The sequence below is a fragment of the Tauraco erythrolophus genome, chromosome 27, assembly GCF_009769465.1.
Source record: "Tauraco erythrolophus isolate bTauEry1 chromosome 27, bTauEry1.pri, whole genome shotgun sequence".
NCBI classification, from domain to species: domain Eukaryota; kingdom Metazoa; phylum Chordata; class Aves; order Musophagiformes; family Musophagidae; genus Tauraco; species Tauraco erythrolophus.
Window position 1 is genome coordinate 6,220,108 of NC_141491.1, and position 22,960 is coordinate 6,243,067.

The window sequence follows — 22,960 nt, forward strand, 5'->3', positions numbered from 1 at the left end:
TGTGAGTGGGACAAGAATTTGTCATTTCTTTTGCTACTAGTGACATTTCCAACAGATAATAAGAAGTGTGGCTTCTCTTACGCAGATCACTGATATTGGTGACCAAGAGGCCCGTTGGACAGCTATGAAGAGCTCTGTGGTCTGAGTCACTGGACAAAGCCACCGTGGTCCCAGGAGACGCAGTATTGACTTCAGCAGGATCATCTCAGAAGCTCAACCTATAAGGTAGTGAGTTTAGTCATCTCACCACTGAGATTTGTGTGGGAGTGGTACCAAGCTGGGAGTATGAAGTGTTACCTTCACTGTCATGGTAGACATTGCTTTGTGTTGCTGTAGGTCTGAAAGTTATTGTAAATGTTCTGGGAGGAGTGGTCTCCTATAGCGTACACTGATTTCCATGGTAAGATGGCAGGCTGTTGAAGATCTGCCATAACTGTCCCATGGAGCTAACGTGGGACTTGTGGCACAGGTACGCTATGGTTTCTGACATTTTTTATCTTGGACACGTTTCTTGGGATCATAAGTAGGGATATGTTATTTTTGCTTCTGGATGTTTAGTAAAACTCTGTTGTATTTGCTCTGTGTTACTTGCTTTACATTTATTGACTGCATGAAAATGCATGTCTGTGTTCTGAAAGAATTCTTCCAGTACCTCAAGGGGGCCTACAGGAAAGATGGGGAGAGGCTGTTCAGGAGGGCCAGTTGTGATAGGACAAGGGGTAATGGTTTTAAAATAGAGGGAGGTAGATTCAGGTTGGATATTAGGAAAAAATTTTTTACCATGAGAGTTGTAGAACACTGGAACAGGCTGCCCAGAGAGGTGGTGGATGCTCCATCCCTGGAGACGTTCAAGGCCAGGTTGGACGAGGCCCTGAGCAACCTGATCTAGTTGGAGATATCCCTGTTCCTTGCAGGGGGGTTGGACTAGATGACCTTTGAAGGTCCCTTCCAGCCCTAACCATTCTATGATTCTATGATTCTATGAATTCGTGGGTATGTTGTGGACGTTGAAAGGAAGAGACTGACCTGTTCTCCTGTTGTCATCCCGTACCTGCTCCACCAAACTGACGGGAATGTGCTGTCCTGTTCACCGCTGTTAGGGCTTAATTGCTTTCGTTCACTTAGAAAATGTAGATGGTGTGTGTCTCCGTTTGGCATTTTGTGTCATAAATAAATAACTGTAGAGTATCTGGTGTAAGCGTACGTAAATTGTGGACAGCGTGAGCAATCACTTATGTTATAGTCATAATCCATGAGGCAGAAGAGAAGATCAAGTCAAGTATAGGTTTACCGAAGGGATAAGTCACACAAAATCTGATCCTTGGGCATTCCTTCCCACTCTACACAAGACCTCCATTCATCACTGGAGTGCCTGTGACGTTCCCCCTCCGTGACCTGCTCTGAAGTTTTCATGAAGTTGCACTTCTGCAGTTGTTGGCCTTCAGTTCTGTGGTTCTAACCAAGGTCTTTGGGATTTTCCTTTAAAAGTCTTGTGAAGTGGGAAGACTCACGCTCAAAATATTACTTAAAGTTAACAAATAAACACAGAAAGGCCACCCAAAGCTAAAAGAGAAATTTTAGGTGAGAGATCCTTCTTCTCAGTGAGTATCTGGGTCCTATGGTGTAAAGCACAGCTAGAATTTGAGACTGAGTGCACAACAATTTGATATTTCGCTTAGAACGTTCACTGTGTTCTGATTTTTATGAATTACAAAGACAAATAGAATGCTGCATCTGTTTCTCATTAATTTATTATAATGATTCGAGTCTTCTGCTGTGGTCTGTGCTAATGGTTTCGTACCCCACATTTACTGTGCTCATGCCAATGTCTGTGGTACATCCCATGCCTCTGGACCCATCACCTCTGTAAGAACCACTCACTGCCTGTCACTTCTCTACAAGTTTGACTAATTTTCCTCACTGGTCTCTGCCAGCAATTATGTCACATCTTGTCTGTGTTCCGCTGTCTGAACCTCATAAATAACTACTTGTGACACCACTAGTACTTCCAAATCCTGTGACCCCCAAATGTTCTGCTTATTCACTTAGCTGATTTATGGCCCTATCACTAGTGTCCAGTCAGACTGCAAAAGGGAATGGGCTCTTGCTGTGTCTCATCCAGACAGATTGATGGATCGACAAGGTGAAGGGCAGACCTCCCCTCCCGTCAGGCTATCTGGTTTATTTTGGTACATTAAAAATATTGTCAGTAGTCAAGGGCTTGCTCATGCTCTGCATTTGAAGCTGCAGAAGCTTTGCTGCTCTCTCCAAAGGAGATGTCTCTGGAGCTGAAAAGCAGACAGACTTCTGCCCGGGATGAGAAATAGCCAAGTCTTGGTTACCTGAGCAAGGCTAATGTATGACGATGGTGTGTTTTTCAGAGGAGTGAGAGTGTTGAGCTACTTCCAGTGTTAGCCCTGGTGTGCTGGGGATGTTGGTCAACAGCATTTCATCTACGGAGGGGTAGATTTCCTTTTGGAAGTATTTGTCTGCTTCTGTTGAATAAATAGCAACCTTGGTGATCATCTTAGTGTGGACGCCTATCTCCAGCTGTGACTGGACATATGAATTACACTATGACAATTTTTGAAAGGCTTTTGCTGTCTTTCATTTTTTTTGAAAGATCTGATTTCATTTTCTAGGATTGAACTGAAGTTAAAGCAAAAACGTGGTTATTGATCAACAGGGGAGTAGAAATTTTAAAAGTAAGCAGGGCAGGGTCTGAATGACTCTGTGCCAGCCGATATGTTATTTTCTGGTCCTCATTTAGCACAGAAGACACTAGAAAATGTGATGTGATTGGATTAATTACGCTGAAGGAATGTTCTCTTGCGTATCCTGACACTGTTATTTTAACTGTGCAATCAATGTGTGGCATTAACATGCTTCTGTCTCATTCTCCAGGAGGCAAGAATTCATGGGAGTTTAAGGACTCACAGCAGCTTATCTTTAATCCAAGTGAATTTCTGAAATATTTAAAGCCCTGTAAACTCTGCAGTTTATGCATAGTGCACATAGTGCATGTTGTACGTTGAGAGGATGCATATGTGGTGCCTATTACTACCAATACAAATACTGTCAGTATTTGTTTTTTAAAAACTAGATTTGAACGTAGCCATCTCTCAATAAGTTATAATTATGTTAACACACATCCACAGTTACACCAGACTGACACAACTGTCTGATATGATGCATTTGGTAACATAAGAAAATAATAATTTTTTTGATGGCTTTGGACCTGAGAATTTGGACCATGTTCATGTTTCAGTGTGGGTGCTCGTCAGTATTGCCTAGTGTGGAGGGAAGAAGTCGAGAGTAGCAAAGAATAAATGTGAGTGTGACATAGAAAGAACTTTGGGGGATGCTGTTGCAAGCTGATGTCAAGCAATCCTGTTCGTTGAAAGTTGTAAGCACTGGACATGTCAGCTCCAGGAGCGGTGATGTGTTTAGGAAGATACAAGACTGCAAAAGGCAATAGGGGATTATAACGTTTGCTATTAATACAGTTGGGCACTTTGGAGGACAAATTAAATGCAGCGGAAGAGGGTGATCAAGAGTCTCTGAAAATCTCTGCCATTTGCTGTGCAGTGCCTTGCACGGTGCAGGGCTGGGTGCCCTGGAATCATCTGATTTTCACTTCGGTTTTGTGTCTTTTCCCTCCCACAAGCTGTTCGTTCTTCTCATTTGCAATTTTAGAAGCCTCTACCAATGGTTTACAGAAGTAACTATGTGATGTGCCAAAAATCAACACACAAAATCTGCAACGCTGAAATGTGAAACCCTTTTTGTGGTGAATAGCAACAAAAGTCACCCCCGCCAGACTGGGGAGGTGAGAGAGAGAGAGGACTTGGCTGTCATTTCCACAGTCTCGTGTTATTTCCCATTTCTGTTGTTTCACCTGCATTCCACTGAAGTCGGCGAGGTTCACAGAATGACTTTTCCAAGTCATCAATTATTTAGGAAATTTGTGTGGTGTGTGGAGCCCTAAAATAAGATTTGTGTTAAAGACAAGAGTAGAGCCAGTGATTTGTTGTGATGTCTGCGTTCCTGTTTGCAGCTGTTGGTTAATGGAAAAACAAAGTTTATCCTTTTGGATCAGAATTTGACCTGGAAGTACTGTGAGTTACACATCCTTTGGCCCATCTGTGGGACATGCAACACAAATAACTTTTGTTAGCTTAGTTTTTTTTTACCCTTAGCTGAAACCAAGTGTCACACAGATAACACAACTTCGAGCTAAACGTGTAACAAGGAGATGTTGAGGTCCTGCCCAGAGTTTTCATCCGGTGTTGCGTGGCAATACTGAGCTGGATGAATGTCTGCTATAGGGAACAGAATTAAGATCATAGTGTGCTGACCAAATCCATCTACCTTTTAAAACTGCTAAAAGTTGCATGTTCTTCTGTGACTGTGTTGACTGAGGAGTGCAGAGGGTAAATAGAGACACAGCATTAATCCCACATGGGAATCTAATCTAATTGCTCTTTCAGAGCTTCAGTAACTCTATCATTTCTGAGCATCTCTCATATGACAAGGAATCTGCCTTCACAGTTTGCTTGCGAGATAGTGGTGTGTTACATTACACGTTGCCCAATTTATAAATACAAGGAAAGAGACACCTTTGGCAGAAGGTCACATGAGTGATCTATAACAATAACACTTAATGCCAAGTTCACACTTCGCCATTTCCTTCTAAAGTAAGTAGTAGCTTATAGTCTGCTCTCAGGCCTGTTGCTAATTTAGACAAGCTAATTTAGATCAGGATATGCTTCTGCTTCATGCCCCAGTTTAGACGTCCATCTCTGTGGCTTTCTTCTCAGCAACTGCTCTTGCCATCCATCAGAACTCACCACGTGAGTGCCATGTGGTGTAATATTTGCCTGAAACACGAGAGGAGGTCTTTGGGGGAAAGCCAGATGACACGGAAATGGAGGAGGGGACAGGAGGATGCTGTTAGATGTGTATATTTTCCGTTTAGCCCTGCTAGCCATGTTTGTACCTGGTTTGTGTTGGTTCAAAACTGTGTCATGATGTGTTTTGGAAAGACGTGTCATAAGGTGTTGATTGGCAGGCCTTTCTCAACTTGGATGCTGGGATGTGGCAAGCGAGGAAGGGCAAACTGCATCATAAAAATGAGCAGTATTAAGGTCTGTCATTTCCCCTGTGAACTGTAAATAATGAAATTACTTGTCTTTTCACAGGAGAACCTGTAGTCTGTGCTGACCACAGGCAGCTGAGCAAAGCACCATGACGAGTCATCAGGCAGGTAAGAGAAAAGACACAGCTATGAAAACTATCTGGAGGGCCCCTGAGAATAAGCCCAACTTGCTTTTCTTCGTGTTTGGCAATTAGGTATCTGTCTCTCACCACCACAAGGAGAGACACCAGTAACTGGCCCATCAGGTTCTGCTGACCCTTGCAATAGTGTCCTGCTCATGCCAGATTTTGAAGTTTTATTTGGAACAATAACTTATGTAAAGCATTCTCTATTCAAATCATCGCTACACCTGTGAGCCGATGTGGCCCTCGTTTGCGAACTTGATTGCAGATTTTCCCACTTGGGCCCGAGTTTTGCAATAAGTCAACACAAAATCACAGACCTTAATGCCTCCAGCCTTTGGACGTGCTTACAGCCTGTAGTACTAGAATGGATGGGTCCTTTATAGTCCAAGAGGAGCTGAGCAGGAATAGTTACTGCTCTGCAGAGAGGCAATGCAGATTGAGAGATTGTTTCTAAAGGACAGACGTGTTATCTGAATTGAATGTATTTTTCCTTGCCTTTCTAGTAAAATCCTTCAAGAAATCGTCTGTCCCAGGAGTTGTTATCACCCAGTTTGTGGATGATATTCCAAAAGGATGCAGTACACCTGACTTTGAGCGGAAACCTGTCACTCTGACATTGCAGGAAGGTGAGATTCTTGAAAAATAGTCAAAGCCACAGACCTGGAGACTTGACTCCACGTCTCACCTACATGAAACAAGTATCATAATTAAATCAAGCTGGTTTCTAAACAGATTTGACTAGAGCAGAAAAAAGTGTTGTGTGGCCAAAGTCTTTGTTGTACTGATGAAAGTTCCATCAGTACTGATAGAGGTCTCCTGAGTTTTCACTATTGTATGCAAGATCAAAATCTGGCTCCTAATGTATACAACAGATCTGTGAATTCTGCAGGAAGCTCTCAAAGTAAGTGTTCTGCAGCAACAGATTAAGCACATTGAAAAAGTTGTTTTCTTCCTGTTGAACTAACTTGCATTATGAGTGTTCAGCACTAAAATTAACTGCTTTTCAAAGTAAGCTGTACTGACTGCAGATGCTATTTAGGCTGTACTTCTCCTTCAAGAAGCAATATGGATCTTACATAAAGTACAGAGAAGGCAGCTAATGAGCTGAGACCTAAAATCAATGGAAAGCCTTCCAGTAATCTCTCTGCACTTGCAGAGTCATATATTATTTTTTGTTGGAGTGGGATAGCCTGAGGAGGTCACGTAGCTCCTTTTCCCTCGTGAGACTGAACTGTTTCTAGCACCCTGGACTTCAGTGTTGCCACACCCGTCTGTTGATGTTCACCAGACATTGAGATTTTATGAAGAGGCACAGTGGCCTCTAGTGGTACATCCCTCCTCCTCCACCATCCTTCCTCCTGGAAGTTTCAGGCATGAACCAAGGCTGTGGTCAGTCACCCTGTCTAAATTTTCCAAGTTATTTCATTGACAGTAGGTTCATTGTAGTTGATACACAAATTGTTAGGGCATTCTCAAATACTTCGTCCAGTTCTGGTGTCCCCACCATAAGAGAGATATAGATCTGTTGGAGTGTGTTCAGAGGAGGGCCACAAAGATGATCCAGGGGCTGGAGCACCTCTGCTATGAGGGAGCTGGGATTGTTCAGCCTTGAAAAGAGAAGACTTCGGCGGGACCTCATAGCTGCCTTCCAATACCTGAAGGGAACCTACAGGAAGGCTGGGGAGGGACTTTTTACAAGAGTGTCCACTGATAGGACAAGGGGAAATGGGTTTAAGTTGAAGGAGAACAGATTTAAATTAGATCTTAAGAAGAAATTCTTTGGTACGAGGGTGGTAAGATTTTGGAATAAATTGCCCAGAGAAGTTGTGGATGCCCCCTCCCTGGAGGTGTTCAAGGCCAAGTTGGACAGAGCCTTGAGTAGCCTGATCTAGTTGAGAGGCGTCCCTGCCCATGACAGGGAGGTTGGATTAGATGATCTCTAGGTCCCTTCCAGCCTATGCCATTCTATGATTCTATGATTCAGGTGGGTCACTGTGTAAACTGAATCTCGTTGTCTATGCAGATACACGATGAGTGTCTTTAATGATATCAACATTGCCCCATTGCATTCAGCGCCTGGATTAGCCGTTACTCCCAGCTGTGGGGTTGTGTCCTATGAGAGATGGCAAGCACGGGAAATTGCAACCAGAATGGCTACAATTTGACAAAAGTAGGATTAATTGGAAACAGACTTTAATAATAGGTAGTACTGCAATTTCAGAAAAAGTTGGAAGATGCCTTTTGATAAGAGTCTGTTGGCAGGAGCTTGCTGCATCAACTAAGTTTTTTGGTGGTGACTGCAGCAGGGTGAGGGAAATATTGCAAGACTTTCTGGGGAGAATTTTTAACAGTGTTGGTCACCTGGAGACTAAAACTATTGCAAAAGAAAGATAATAATCATTTCCGCCCTGAGCTACATCCGTGGATAACTCCCCTCCATTTCTGTTCCCCTGTGGCACTCCCACCTACCTACGCGTGAGTCACTTCTCTGATGTGTTGTTCCACAGTGTTTCCTGTGTCTCTGAAGCCTTTCGGAAGAAAAAGGAAAGGTTTGTACTAGGAGATTTCTGTGGTCAGTTGCAGTATATTCAGATTCTTAGAGGTGCAGAGATGAAGGAGAGAGCTCACAGGTAAACCCCATCCTCTTCTTCCTTCCTTGCCTCTGTGAGTAGCAGAGCCTCGTGTGTTTGGAGGGAAGGTGGTGCCAGGCTAGCAGACAAGGAGAATATGGGAGAAAGATCATAGAATCGTAGAATCATAGAATCATAGAACGGTTTGGATTGGAAGGGACCTCAAAGATCATCTAGTTCCAACCCCCCTGCCATGGGCAGAGAAATCCTCCACTACACCAGGTTGCCCAAAGCCTCATCCAACCTGGCCTGGAACACTTCCAGGGATGGGACAGCCACAACTTCTCTGGGCAACCTGTGCCAGTGCCTCACCACCTTCAGAGGGAAGAACTTCTTCCTTATATCTAATCTAAATCTGCCCTCCTTCAGTTTAAAGCCATTGTCCCGTGTCCTGTCACTACACACCCTTGTAAAAAGCCCCTCTCCAGCTTTCCTGTAGGCCCCCTTTAGGTACTGAAAGCTGCTATAAGGTCACCCCGGAGCCTTCTCTTCTCCAGGCTGAACAGCCCCTACTCTCTCAGCCTGTCTCCATAGCAGAGGTGCTCCAGCCCTCGCATCATCTTCGTGGCCTCCTCTGGCCCTGCTCCAACAGCTCCATGTCCTTCTTGTGTTGGGGACTCCAGAGCTGAACACAGTATTCCAGGTGGGGTCTCACGAGAGCTGAGTAGAGGGGCAGAATCACTTCCCTCGACCTGCTGGCCACGCTCCTTTTGATACAGCCCAGGACACAGTTGGCTTTCTGGGCTGTCAGTGCACAGTGCCGGCTCATGTTGAGCTTCTCATCCACCAGCACTCCCACGTCCTTTTCCTCAGGACTGCTCTCCATCCATTCTCCGCCCAGCCTGTCCTTGTGCTTGGCATTGCCCCGACCCACGTGCAGGACCTTGCACTTGGCCTTGTTGAACTTCATGAGGTTCTCACAGGCCCACCTCTGCAGCCTGTCAAGGTCCCTCTGGATGGCATCCCTTCCCTCCAGCGTGTCCACAGCACCACACAACTTGGTGATGACATGTAGGAAGTACGTGGGGAAACATCCTACCCTGCACGGGTCCTCCCAGTTGTGGTACAGTGTTGTCTGTTAAGAACGTGTTTTTGTAAGTGTGCAGAGGGGATATTTTCTTGATTCCACCTCCTAACGAATCCAGATTTATCCACATGAAAAAGAGACCAGGAGCTGCAACTATTCACAGATGAACTTTACTGACTCCAGCACAGTGAATCCTGTGTTATTCAACATCCTGGCCAGCATGGTCGCAACAAAGGGAAGAGTCTGAAAGAGTGGAGAAGCAGTGGGAACTTGTAGGGGAGTGTGTGTGTGCTGATGGACTTGGGCATTTCCTGGCCGTGGTACAGGCAGTGCATACAAGTTGCCAGAAGCAAGTCGAGGCTGAACTTGCTTTGGTGCCGTTGATTTCAGAGATGATCAGAGGACATCAGCAGTCACATCTGGCAGACTAACACCACAGTTTAAAGGCATTTTATGAAGGAATACGGGCAAACCCTGACGTTATTGATGTGGGGAAGGTACCCCAGCCTGGATCCCTAATAACTGCTGGCTCTTTGGCTCTGCCTAAATATAGAGGGAGTTCAAAATCAGACCAAGATACAAAAAAATTGCTCTCTTGAGTATGTAATTTCTCTGCCTGCATGACTGTGCAATAAAAAAACAAGCAGAGACCGTATGTGTCAGTGGTGAATTTTAAAGTTAGTTTTCAAGTAATCTCTTTGAAAGCCAGTGAGTTGGAGTGGAGATTATGGCAGATGCCTTGCAGTAATTTGGGCATTTAATGCAATTTAAACTGGTAATTTAGGCATCTTTTACAGAGAAAACAAAAAGATATTATTGTTTTTAAAGAATGTTTCTGTCAGAAACAACAGACATGGCTCACTCTGGGGATCGCTGTATTGATAACATAAGGGGCATGGTATGGGAGTCCTCATGTTCAAGCTTTAAATAGCTAATTTCTTGCCTCTTTTCAAAGGTAAAAATGCCATTTTCAGAGCTGTGGTCAAAGGCATCCCAACCCCTGATGTGAAATGGACACGTGTACAAGGACGAATGGATGATCCTGCCAAATACAAAACATTCTTCAATAATGCTACAAATGAATTCATTCTGCAGGTAAAGATCAAATATTTCAAACAGGACTCATGGAACAGAGAGAGCAATGGAAAGGAAAAACCTGCAGTAGGCTGATATAGATGTCACCAGATCTGAGGTAATGCAAAGATAAGCAAAGAAAGCTTTTTAGAGTCATTCTGGAAACAGAAGAAGGATCTGAGATGTCACTGAGTAGCTGTTTTGTTAGAAGCTGAAGGTGTGTGAGCTGAACGACAGCATATCGCTGTGAGCTCTTTCCATGTTCTTCTTTTTAAGATAAACAACCTCACTGCGAATGACAGTGATCTGTACCATTGCTTTGCTGTGAACAAGTATGGGGAAGCTGCCTGCTCTGCTGGCCTCAGGATCATACAAGGTAGGATTGACAAGTTCTGTGCTCCAAAGGTCCTGTAGTCCCAAGTAGTTAACTTTGCTGTCCTCTGGGGGTGGGTGCTCAAAGCATTGTCTAAGTATCCTTGCTGTGAAGGACTATTTTTCCCTTCACTGAGAACTGGAGGTCTTCTGTGACTCCCTCCACTTTAGTGGCTCCATGACAGTATGAGCTTTAAGACAAGGGAGAAGAAAGTGGCACTGTGGCCGCTGCACTAGACCATAATCAGACGCTCTGGATTTAGTGTTGAATTGGCTCGATCCTTTATGATGTTGGATGAATCAGTCTTTTGGGAGAGATCCACCCCACTTCAGATGTCTATGGTGTCCACCTGCCCTAGTCCCCTGCTTCCCTTCGTAGTCAGTGGAGAGAAATGGGCACTTTGTGGGTAAAACATAACTGACCTATTCTTGGAATCTACTTGATCAGGAGGTGGACTGTGTTGGAACCGTGCGTTTCACCTGTGTGCTGTAAAGTAAGTTTAGAAGGCAGCGATCTGCATTTGGCCAGGTAATCTGTGCACCTTGGCACCTCACCTCTAAAAGAAGACGTTAATATTCCCTACTGTTGCTTAAACCATGGGCTTCGTAGGGCACAAAGTCTCCTCCACTGTGTAGAGTATCCAGTAAGCACAGAGTTGATAGCAATGGAAATATTGCGTTTGTAGGTGGAGATTACTAGGAGTCAATGTCAGATTGACAAGGAAATCCAAACTGGGATTTCCTCTTGTGTTGTAACAGATACAGAGATCTTACAGTTCGTTGTTTTACTGGTGTTAATCTGGATGTTATCTTGTTCATCTTATGGCTTGTTTTTCGTCTGTTTTCTCTTATAAACTTTCAGTTGGCTTTAAGAGGAAAGCGAAATATGTTCCTGTTCATCCTGCTGATGGTAAGTTAGTTAGAGAGATTTTTTATTGTTCTGGGGGCAGGGGGGACATAGTTAATACTCCTCTGCCTACCACATTATTACTACTCCAAACTTGTAAAGAATAAGGTAAGATAGAGGTTAATGAATCTCTAATGTTCTGTCATCTCTTTCTGCTTGCTATTTACCTTTGGGTAAAGCGATGATCCTAGACATGGCTTTGAGCTGTCTAACTAGGGATTCTGGAATCATTAGTGCTAGAAAAGCATGATGTCAAACACAGCTGGATCAAACATGTTAACACAGCTGGAAAATAGTGGGTTTCTAGGGTGTCCTCTCTAGAAGGAGATGAAAGCCCCCCTAGGAAGCAATGGCGCTCGAAGGACATGAGTATGGCAGAGAAAACTGGCCCTAAATTTCATAACAGTTTTTTGTAAAGTGTGAAAAAACCACCAGAGGTAAACAGCATAGTAGAATGGCCTGTTGTCAGTGGCTATTTTGCTTTATCTTCTTTCTGGGGATATGTTTTACAGTGTTGGTTATCTGAATGTTTGTTGTTTCTCTCACCTTTCCTAGAGTTAAAGAAGAATCTTCAGGACTTCAGAAAGCTGCTGAAGAAGCGGTAAGCCTCCGTAGTGAAGGCCACTGTTACACTTCCTAGATGTTTCTTGATGATAGGGCACAGCTTCACAGATCTTCAAGGCTACGCTTCTTGTTTCCAAAGTCGTTGTGAGACTCAGTATGGAAAGACGTAACAGAACAGTTTGCCACTGTCTGTGAGGCTGAGTTAAACACCAAGGTACCAACCTCATTTTGAGGTGTATCTTCCTCTGCACCACAAGATTTTGACTTAAAAGATCTGTTTCTTTGCTTTCCTGTTTTCAGCTTGCAAGTAACTTCCTGGCTAAGTGACAAGTCTTCAAGTAATGATCTTTCTGGCTAATCAGGGACTGAGCCCTGGCTCCCAGGCCAACTGCACAAACTGCCATGTGCACATTGCAGAAATCCCTTCACTTCCCAGGTGGGAACCTCCAAAGATTGCCTAATGAGAATGATCTCTGGCCTGTGCAAAATCGTGACTTGTGCTGAGAAATTGCGTGAGAGAGTGCAAGTTGGCCTGGGTCAAACCATGCCACTAACTCTGCTGGTAATTCAACAGCGTGGACAACTGCATTACAGTCTTGCCCTCTATAACCCAGGGCAAGACTTCCCTGGCAGCTTATAATTTGTAGTACAGATGCAGAAAACCTGTTCTGGAAGAGTCCCATTCTTTCTTTTGTACATCTATAGGGCCAAGTGAACTACAAAAATGATGGAGAGAGAGATGAAAGAGGATTAAGTATAGAAAACCAAGACATCTTGTTGTCTGTCAAAATGTCAAGTTTTTTTTTTTTTTGGATGATTCTAAGGGCCCCAGCACCAAAACCAAAACCCGTGGACAAAGAAGCAGTCTGGCAACTGTTGCTGCATGCAGATAGGAAAGATTATGAGAAAATCTGTATGAAATATGGAATTGTTGACTTCCGTGGGATGCTAAGAAAGCTGCAAGAGATGAAGAAGGACACAGAGAGTGAACAAAGAAAGGTAAAATAAACTGAAACCACTGAGAGCACTGATTTTTAACAAACTGCAGAGTCCTGCAGTTCCTCAGTAGCTTCTAAAAACAGGGCAAACCTTCCTAAATTGCTTTATAGATGAATATTTTATTGTATGACAGAGAATGATTTATGACAATGTTTTCAACAAGTCCTACTTCCGTACTCATGAAGGTGAAAATGCTATTGACTCTTTTGAAGTTCACTTCATAGATTTCAGGAGATACTGACCTTAGGGTAATCCTCTTATTAAACCACATGGCTAAAACCTCTATTCAGTTGCCTCTGATGAGAATTTGGACCCCAAACTGAAAAGTTATATGCCTGAGAGTCAAAATTGGCCTTCACATACATGGGTATGTAGAAACGTGAACGGATAGTGGTTGCATAGCATGTGAATGACCAGGAGGTAGCATGTAAAATATAATTTGCCTACAGAAGGAAACTGTGGAACCTAACGGGTGCTTCTTCTATACACAAAAAGTTAGAGGTAGCTCTTTTCTGTGCAGATAAAAAGTAGATTCCGCATTAGTTGAACAGCTGAAGAATGTCATGGCAGCCTTATCATTTACTAGGTTCTTGTGTCTTTCTTTGCAGGTAATACACGGTATCAGAAACTTAGAACACATCAAAGTCAACAGGGAGGGAAGAGCTACATTCAGTCTGGAGTTGGACCTGAAAAATAGTAACAGCAAAGTTCATCTGCTGAAGGTGAGGGTCAAGATGAGTTGGCCAGCTCATAGCAGCCACTGAAGTCTCCTACATAAAATGCTTCATCTGCTGGGCAGTGGCTGAGAGCAAATAAGCTTCTTAAAAGTTGTCTGTCCATTGAGGAACCCTTGATTGGTTACGGAGAAGTGTTGGTGTGGGGGTCCAGGTAGTCTTTGGTGGTGAATAGGTGGATTTGTAGATCCAAGTACAGGGGAACTGTCGCTTAGTAACATCCTTTTGACTTCAAGAGATCTTCCAGTAAGAGGAAATTACAGAGTGTAGACTTCTCTGTTGTTACTCATTGATATCTATAAAGTGATCGTAGCACAAATTTGGCCTGATTTTTTTGAAACGCCTTACACTACTTGTGCACTGCCTTTAAGAGTATATTCTTTCTCTTCCTAGGATGGCGAGAGGCTCAGATATGGAACGGGAGATGAATACAGAAAGCACTGCCTGAGGCAAATTGGAAAAAGGTATAATTTCATTATCAACGATGTGCAGCCGGAAGATGCAGGCTTGTATCAAGTCAGAGTGGAGGACGTACCTGTTTTCTCAACCGAACTGGAAGCTGAATGTAAGGAGTTGAGTTAGTTGTATGTGATGTGCAACTGTAATAAGAAAATATTTTTTTTCTGGAAAATTTTATCTAGGAGCGTATGCAAAGCTCAGCAGTAAAACCTGATCACTACAGAAGACTGGTTTTGTGTTGCCACATAAGGGCTTCTTGTGTGACACGGGTGAAAAAGAGCAGCAGGGTGATTATGTGATATGGGTGTTGCATTTCTTGTCCTAAGGACTAGCTAGGTTCAAATACCAGTTTGGCTCTGACTTGTGGATGACAGTGAGCAAATTCCTTCACTTACCCCATGCTATAGTCTCCTTTTGTAAGCTCAAAATAATAACTACCAACTCGATGCAAGTATCATGCTGCTGAAAGACATTAATGACTACGAATGATCAGCGTATCACAGTGATGTGTGGTATAAATGTCTCAGAAGATAGTGAAGATGTTTGCTTTTTCCATTGCAGCCATCCCTGTGAGATTCCAGCAGCCTCTCAGTGATGTCCGTTGTCCCGAGGAAGAAAATGCTGTCTTTGAGTGTGTCCTGCGCACGCCCTGCTACGATGCTGTCTGGCTACACAAAACCCACCTCCTCGAGGCAAGCAAGAAGCACCAGATCTCTGTGACACCTGACGGCCTGACCCACCAGCTGATTGTCAAAAATGTTGTGCCCTCTGACAATGGCATGTACACGCTCGACACTGGACTCGGCTCCTCAAATGCCTGGCTCGTTGTAGAGTGTAAGTGACACTGTTATTCCCATGGTGTTGGCCTGAGGTGTATTAACAAAATAATAGTCCTCTCACTGCCTGATTGCTCACTGGGATGATTGTATGCTGAGAAATGAATAGTGGAGCCTCTAGTTCCTAAATTATATTTGGAAAAAATGAAGGTCTGGTTAGACCCTCTTTCCTCTTCAGATGAGACAAATTTTTCCTTTTTTATTAGTCCTGACAAATCCTATTGGCTTATTTACTCTACAACTACTATGAAGTAGCGTGTTCTCCATCAATTATGGAAAAATGCTCCATATCTCAACATGTTTTTCTGATGAAACTATCACTATGTGACACAGCACAGCACACAGGAGATCAAGGAGCTTTCAAAACTCTCAGTTCTATACTATCAATACTTTGCAATACTGTCATCCTAGATAGCATTTTTCTTTCCAAATTAGAGATCAACCATGTTAGAAGCAGCTCAAAGGAAGCTGGGAAGATTGGGAACATTCCTTTCAGTGCAAGCAGATGAACAGTTAGCTGACTCATACTTTTTTTGCTTCTGAAAGGCAGTTGCTTTGGTTTCTTTTGAGATCTTGCTGCAGCAAAAGAGGTTTTCTCTCAGAAAGGCTTTTTGATGACCTTTCAGAAACAGCGTAGGTCGAGAATGGCGTAGAAGGAAACTGCCCACTAGGTTCAGTGAGCTCTGCAGAAATGATATCTAGCCTGGAAATTAAAACAGTGTGTGACCTGCTAGTTCCACTGTTCATCTCGGAAGAGCCTGAATTTTGGATTAATACAAAGTTCTTCACAGAACTGGAATCTTTAGTCTTCAGGTCGGCCATCCCTAGATGGCCAGGATGCCAAATGTGCAAGATGTCTCAGAAGCAGTGAGATCCTCGTTCAGGGGCGGGAACTGATGGCCACTCTGTGCGTGGGATGTTCTGTGACTCCTCCAGGTCTGGGGGGGAGAAGGCAGAAGGAACTAATGAGTCCCAAATGCAGTCTAAGCCCCTCCAAATTAGACCCATCATGCTGGAAATTTGCATTGATTTTCTGGGTTTTTTTTGTTTGTTTGTGTTTGGTGTTTCTTGTTTTTAATAAGTATGTTTCCACTAAAAATAATTGTCTTTTTAACTAAGAAATGTAAGATTCTGTCTGAATGTTGACACTGAAAAAATGCAGGATTTGAACTGAATTTAAATTTATTTAAATATACTGTGTTTCTGTGTCCTAGAATGAAATTATGACAAATATATAATAACAAATTGTAACAAATTTTCTTTGGTCGTTGATGCAGTACATGACCTATTGATTGTCTGTTGTTTGTTTTTCCCTCTCTTTTCCTATAAATTACATCTCCTCCAATCAAACAATGCGTCTTCAATACAGATGCCAAAGGAAAGAAGAGACAGGGTGAAGGAGGTGAAAGAGAAAAATCTGAGTGGCTGAAAGAAACATTGCCAGATAAAGACAGGGCTAAGAAACTTCGACACAGAGAATATGGTGGTGATGAAGATCGTCTTATGGACACCGTTGTGGAGAAAGATGGCTGGTACAGAAATGGTCAAGGCGGCACTCAAGGCCACTCCATTGATGTTGACGGAAGCCCTAGATTTGTGGGAAAAGACAGGCTACACGGAGGCCACAGAAATGGAAGGATGGGGTTTGGGCAGTTTTCTGGAGCAGACTTAGGTGGAGACTCAATGACAAATGATGGTAGTAGCTTTGGATTAAAAGGTTTAGGTGGCAAAAGTGGATTAAGGCCTTTCCATGGCAAGGATTCTACAACAGGCAGAGCAGATACGGAGGATGAATTACGAGGAGCAGGTGAACGATATTCTGTGGATTGCAGAGATGATGGTATGCTGGATGCTGTGAACATTGACATGGATGATGGAGAAGGTGTGGGCTCTCAGCATGACAAGGATGGTAAATTAGGTGATACTAGTCACAGAGCTGGCTTTGGGGGTGTTGGGAGATTAGGTGCTACTGATGGAAGTTCTCATTTAGATGGACTCGATTCCGATTCAGCTAGAGTGGGAGATGGTAAGGGTGATCTGTTCAGTAAGACTAGTCCAAGGACTGGAGCTAGAAAGAATGCTGCAGGTACTGAGATTGCAGGAGGAATGAGGTCCCCCTATGGCAGGGATGGTTGGCCGACTGTAGCTGGTATCAATGGAGCAAGTATAAACAGAGAAGGACAAATAGGGACTCCCTATGGCAAGGATGGCCTGACACTTCATGCTAGCAGTGATGTAGGTCAGGCAGGAAGGTCTGGCTTGCTGTATGGCCCAGGAGGTCTTCAAACTGGAGATGGGGCTATATCTGATGCAGGTGACAGTTCTATAGGCAAAATGGAGGCTTTGTATGGTCCAGATGGTAAGCCAGTTGAAGCAGGTGTTGGTAATGCTGGTGTAGCTGGTGCAGGGGGAACCAGATCTCGCTATGGAAAGGATGGTCTTCTAGCTGGAGCAGACAGTGGTGGTGCTGGTACAGGGTCTCCGTATGGAAAGGATGGTCTCCCTGCTGAGGCTGGTCTTGGTATAGCTGCTATAGCTGGTGCAGGGGGAGTTGGGTATCCTTCTGGAAAGGATGGTCTCCCAGCTGGAGTAGGTGTTGGTGTTGCTGGTGTAGCTGGTGCAGGGGTAGTTGGATCTCCCTATGGAAAGCATGGTCTCCCATCTGGGGCTGGTCTTGGTATAGCTGGTGCAGGAGGATTTGGGGAACCTTTTGGAAAGGATGGTCTCCCAGCTAGAGTAGGTGTTGGTGGTACTGGTGTAGCTGGTGCAGGAAGAGTTGGGTCTCCCTATGGAAAGGATGGTCTCCCAGATGGGGCTGGCGTTGGTGGTGCTGGTGTAACTGGTGCAGGGAGAGTTGAGTATCCATATGGAAAGGATGGTCTTCCTGCTGGAGCAAGCATTGGTGGGGCTGCAGTTGGTGGTTTTGGAGGTGTTGGATCTCCGTATGGAAAGGATGGTCTCCTAACTGGTGCTAGCGTTGGTAGAACTGGTGAAGCTGGTGCAGGGAGAGTTGGTTCTCCCTATGGAAAGGATGGTCTCCCTGCTGGGGCTGGTCTTGGTGCTGCTAGTGCAGGGGCAATTGGATCTCCTTATGGAAAGGATGGTCTCCCAGCTGGGGCTGGCATTGGTGGTGCTGGTGTAGCTGGTGTAGGGGGAGTTGGATATCCGTATGGAAAGGATGGTCTCCCAGGTGGTGCCGGTCTTGGTGCTGCTGGTGCAGGAGCAATTGGATCTCCTTATGGAAAAGATGGCCTCCCTGCTGGAGCAGGCATTGGTGGGGCTGCAGTTGGTAGTTTTGGAGGTGTTGGATCTCCCTATGGAAAGGATGGTCTTCCAGCTGGAGCAGGTGTAGCTGTTGCAGGGGCAGTTGGTTCTCCCTATGGAAAAGATGGTCTCCCAGCTGGGGCTGGTCTTGGTGGATCCGATGCAGGTGGTGTAGGGAGAGTTGGGTATCCTTGTGGAAAGGATGGCTTCCCTGCTGGAGCAGGCGTTGGTGGGGGTGCAGTTGGTGGTTTTGGAGCTGCTGGATCTCCCTATGGAAAGGATGGTCTTCTAGCTGGGGCTGGTCTTGGTGGTGCTACTGTAGCTGGTGCAGGTGGACTAGGGTCTCCATATGGAAAGGATGGTCTCCCAGCTGGGACTGGCATTGGTGGTGCTGGTGCTATAGCTGATGCAGAAGCAGTTGGGTCTCCTTATGGCAAGGATGGCCTTCCTACTGGAGCAGGTGTGGGTGGTGCTGGTGTAACTGGTGCAGGGACAGTTGGGTATCCATATGGAAAGGATGGCCTTCCTGCTGGAGCAGGCGTTCATGGGGGTGCAGTTGGTAGTTTTGGAGGTGTTGGATCTCCCTATGGAAAGGATGGTTTCCCAACTGGTGCTGGTGTCGCTGGTGCAGGGGGAGTTGGATCTCCCTATGGAAAGGATGGTCTTCCTACTGGAGCAGGCATGGGTGGTGCTGGTGCTGCTGGTGCAGGGGGAGTTGGATCTCCCTATGGCAAGGATGGCCTCCCTTTTGGAGCAGGCATTACTGGGGGTGTAGTGGGTGGTTTTGGAGGTGCTGGATCTTCCTACGGAAAGGATGGTCTCCCAGCTGGGGCTGGCGCTGTTGTAGCTGGTGCAGGGGGAATTGGATCTCCCTATGGAAAGAATGGCCTTCCTACTGGAGCAGGGGTGGGTGGTGATGGTGTAGCTGGTGCAGTAGGAGTTGGGTCTCCCTATGGAAAGGATGGTCTCCCAGCTGGGGCTGGTGCTGGTGTAGCTGGTGCAGGGGGAGTTGGGTATCCATATGGCAAGGATGGCCTTCCTACTGGAGCAGGTGTGGGTGGTGCTGGTGTAGCTGGTGCAGGGGGATTTGGACCACCATATGGAAAGGATGGTCTTCCAGCTGGATCTGGCATTGTTGGAACTGGTGTAGCTCGTGCAGGGGAAGTTGTATCTCCCTATGGAAAGAATAGCCTTCCTACTGGGGCTGCTCTTCATTCTGGTGCAGGGGCAGTTGGATTTCCTTATGGAAAGGATGACCTCCCAACCGGAGTAGTTGGTGGTGGTGCTGGTGTAGCTGGTGCAGGGGGTGTTGGGTATCCTTCTGGAAAGGATGGTCTCCCAGCTGGGGCTGGTCTTGGTGGTGCTGGTGCAGGTGGAGTAGGGTCTCCATATGGAAAGGATGGTCTCCCAGTTGGGGCTGGTCTTGGTGGTGCTGGTGCAGGTGGAGTAGGGTCTCCATATGGAAAGGACGGTCTTCCTGCTGGGGCTGGTCTTGGTGGTGCTGATGCAGGTGGAGTAGGGTCTCCATATGGAAAGGATGGTCTCCCAGTTGGGGCTGGTCTTGGTGGTGCTGGTGCAGGTGGAGTAGGGTCTCCATATGGAAAGGATGGTCTCCTAGCTGGAGTAGGTGTTGGTGGTGCTGGTGTAGCTGGTGCAGGTGGAGTAGGGTCTCCATATGGAAAGGATGGTCTCCCAGATGGGGTTGGTTTTGGTGGTACTGGTGCAGGTGGAATAGGGTCTCCATATGGAAAGGATGGTCTCCCAGATGGGGTTGGTTTTGGTGGTACTGGTGCAGGTGGAATAGGGTCTCCATATGGAAAGGATGGTCTTCCTGCTGGGGCTGGTCTTGGTGTTGGTGGTGCAGGTGGAGTAGGGTCTCCATATGGAAAGGATGGTCTCCCAGGTGGGGCTGGTCTTGGTGCTGCTGGTGCAGGTGGAGTAGGGTCTCCATATGGAAAGGATGGTCTCCCAGGTGGGGCTGGTCTTGGTGCTGCTGGTGCAGGTGGAGTAGGGTCTCCATATGGAAAGGATGGTCTCCTAGCTGGAGTAGGTGTTGGTGGTGCTGGTGTAGCTGGTGCAGGGGGAGTAGGGTCTCCATATGGAAAGGACGGTCTTCCTGCTGGGGCTGGTCTTGGTGGTGCTGATGCAGGTGGAGTAGGGTCTCCATATGGAAAGGATGGTCTCCCAGCTGGGGCTGGTCTTGGTGGTGCTGGTGCAGGTGGAGTAGGGTCTCCATATGGAAAGGATGGTCTCCCAGTTGGGGCTGGTCTTGGTGGTGCTGGTGCAGGTGGAGTAGGGTCTCCATATGGAAAGGATGGTCTCCTAGCTGGAGTAGGTGTTGGTGGTGCTGGTGTAGCTGGTGCAGGGGGAGTAGGGTCTCCATATGGAAAGGATGGTCTCCTAGCTGGAGTAGGTGTTGGTGCTGCTGGTGCAGGTGGAGTAGGGTCTCCATATGGAAAGGATGGTCTCCTAGCTGGAGTAGGTGTTGGTGGTGCTGGTGCAGGTGGAGTAGGGTCTCCATATGGAAAGGATGGTCTCCCAGGTGGGGCTGGTCTTGGTGCTGCTGGTGCAGGTGGAGTAGGGTCTCCGTACAGAAAGGATGGTCTCCCAGATGGGGTTGGTCTTGGTGTTACTGGTGCAGGTGGAGTAGGATCTCCACATGGAAAGGATGGTCTCATAGCTGGAGTAGGTGTTGGTGGTGCTGGTGTAGCTGGTGCAGGGGGAGTAGGGTCTCCATACGGAAAGGATGGTCTCCCAGGTGGGGCTGGTCTTGGTGCTGCTGGTGCAGGGGCAGTAGGATCACCATATGGAAAGGATGGTCTCCCAGATGGGGTTGGTTTTGGTGGTACTGGTGCAGGTGGAGTAGGGTCTCCATATGGAAAGGATGGTCTCCCTGCTGGGGTTGGTCTTGGCGGTGCTTGTGTAGCTGGTGCAGGGGGAGTAGGGTCTCTGTATGGAAAGGATGGTCTCTCAGCTGGTGCTGGCATTGGTGGAACTGGTGGAACTGCTGCAGGGAGAATTGGTTCTCCTTATGGAAAAGATGGTGTTCCAGTAGGAATGGGAACTGGGGCTGGTACTGGTGTACCTGGTTTTGGTGATTTTGGGTCTCCCTATGGAAAGGGTGCCCTCCGACCTGGGGCTGGGGCTGGTGTAGCTGGTGCAAGGGGTGTTGGCTCTTTCTATGGAAAGGATGGTGTCCCAACTGGGGCTGTGGCAGGAGCTGCTCATTTTCCTTTTGGAGGTGAAGAAGTAATGGGATCTCGCTATGGCAGGGATGCTAGGCTGAGCAGAGCTCAGGGATATTTAAGTGGTGTAGGAGGAGATGACTTTTCCTCAGAAGGTGGTGGTGTCGGTGGCTCTGCAATACGAGGTGCTGTGTCTCCCTATGGCAAGGACAGTTGGTCAACTGGAGCCAGGGCTGTTGTGGGAGGTGTTGGCAGGTTGGGAGGTGATGAAGGGAAGTTGCATTCAGTTCATGGTAAAGAAGGTATGGTAGGTGCTGTTGGACAAGGTGGTGAATATGGGCTGGATTCACGTCCTGGCAAATCTTCTAGGGAAGGTAGAACTGGAGAGGGCACTGCGAGTGATTTCAGAGGATCAGGGAACAAAGGTTCATCTCATGACAGAGATTCACTTTCAAGTCAAGGAGATGCCAGGGGCAAAGGCAGAGATTTAGGACAGTTAGGCTCCCTTTATGGCAAAAATTCTGCCTTTGGAGGGGCAGGGAGTAAATCCCACAACAGATCTGTTGATGGGAGGAATTCAGGTGGTTTTGGTCAAGGTTCATTGGGTTATGGTCAGATGTCAGATCTTTATGGTGGACCTCCTTCAATAATCCAGAGAAGACAGGAACCCAGCCTTGATATAAAAGCAAACAATTTCTTGAAGAACACGGAAAGTATGGGAAAAAGAAGACGTTATTGCCTAGATGATCTGACAGGTATGTGTTTAACTGATGTCTTCTGTATTGCTGGCCTTTGTATTTTGACACTGACATTCCTGATCCTGGAGAGAAGTTGAATCTTATGGTTTAGATGGATGTGGCTCCATGTAGAAATTTGATTATACTGAGACCCATTCCAGATTCTACCACTGATTTGTTGTTTGACCTGACACGATTCGCTGAGATCAAACTGCCTTAAGTGTCTGACTGATCTCTATTTAAAATATCTAAAGCACGTATCGTCTCTTCATTCAAATGAATGATTCAAATCCACGTGGAACAGACTTCAGTTCACAGACATACTCATTCCTGTATCGTTCCAAGGAATACAGCCATGTTTCTTTGATATTGTTCCAATTTAAAACTTATTGTTCCACTTTGTTTGTTCTAACATCTAGTGCAAAGATCTGTGTTTCTCCAAGTTCTGGAAACAAATCTGTCCCTGATTATATTGGATTAATATGCATGTTTGGCTTAGTGTAAAGAGCTCTTTTCTCTTGTAACATGAGAAGTAATAAAGTCTTGCATGTAGCAAAAGGAGAGTAATGTGTATGCAGCCATTTGACTAAGAGCAGTGGCTACATGAGCAAGATGATAACGTGGAAATTGTAGAAATGAGAAACCCTACACACATAACCAAAGGGGAATATTCGTCTAATGGAATTGCTGACAAGTTAGAAATTATCAAGGCAACCAAAACATAGCTATAAATAAGGGAGTAAAATCAACAAGATTGGAGTTAATGGGGAAGGAGGTGGGTGTTTATCAGAGAGGGGATGAAAAGATGTTAATGGAGAAGAACTTGGGAAGGGAAAGAGGAATACAGGGGGTGGAGAATATTGTGACTTGGGGCTGTTTGAGGGGAAGT

General features: G+C 45.8%; 1 protein-coding gene across 1 annotated transcript in view; it reads left to right on the plus strand.

The window, feature by feature from the left end:
- The first annotated feature begins 5,247 nt into the window (after positions 1-5,247).
- The window catches only part of IGFN1 (immunoglobulin like and fibronectin type III domain containing 1), a 28,250-nt gene continuing 10,537 nt past the window's right edge, over positions 5,248-22,960 (plus strand). Inside the window, exons 1-19 of the mRNA XM_086627390.1 lie at positions 5,248-5,266; positions 5,787-5,909; positions 9,896-10,035; positions 10,291-10,390; positions 11,249-11,296; positions 11,849-11,894; positions 12,682-12,856; positions 13,465-13,578; positions 13,984-14,155; positions 14,611-14,883; positions 16,255-17,277; positions 17,431-17,440; positions 17,954-18,186; positions 18,562-18,624; positions 18,997-19,302; positions 19,531-20,151; positions 20,230-20,499; positions 20,860-21,063; positions 21,304-22,089. Of these exons, the coding sequence (XP_086483516.1) occupies positions 5,248-5,266; positions 5,787-5,909; positions 9,896-10,035; positions 10,291-10,390; positions 11,249-11,296; positions 11,849-11,894; positions 12,682-12,856; positions 13,465-13,578; positions 13,984-14,155; positions 14,611-14,883; positions 16,255-17,277; positions 17,431-17,440; positions 17,954-18,186; positions 18,562-18,624; positions 18,997-19,302; positions 19,531-20,151; positions 20,230-20,499; positions 20,860-21,063; positions 21,304-22,089 (4,726 nt within the window). The remainder of the gene's footprint in view (positions 5,267-5,786; positions 5,910-9,895; positions 10,036-10,290; positions 10,391-11,248; positions 11,297-11,848; positions 11,895-12,681; positions 12,857-13,464; positions 13,579-13,983; positions 14,156-14,610; positions 14,884-16,254; positions 17,278-17,430; positions 17,441-17,953; positions 18,187-18,561; positions 18,625-18,996; positions 19,303-19,530; positions 20,152-20,229; positions 20,500-20,859; positions 21,064-21,303; positions 22,090-22,960) is intronic.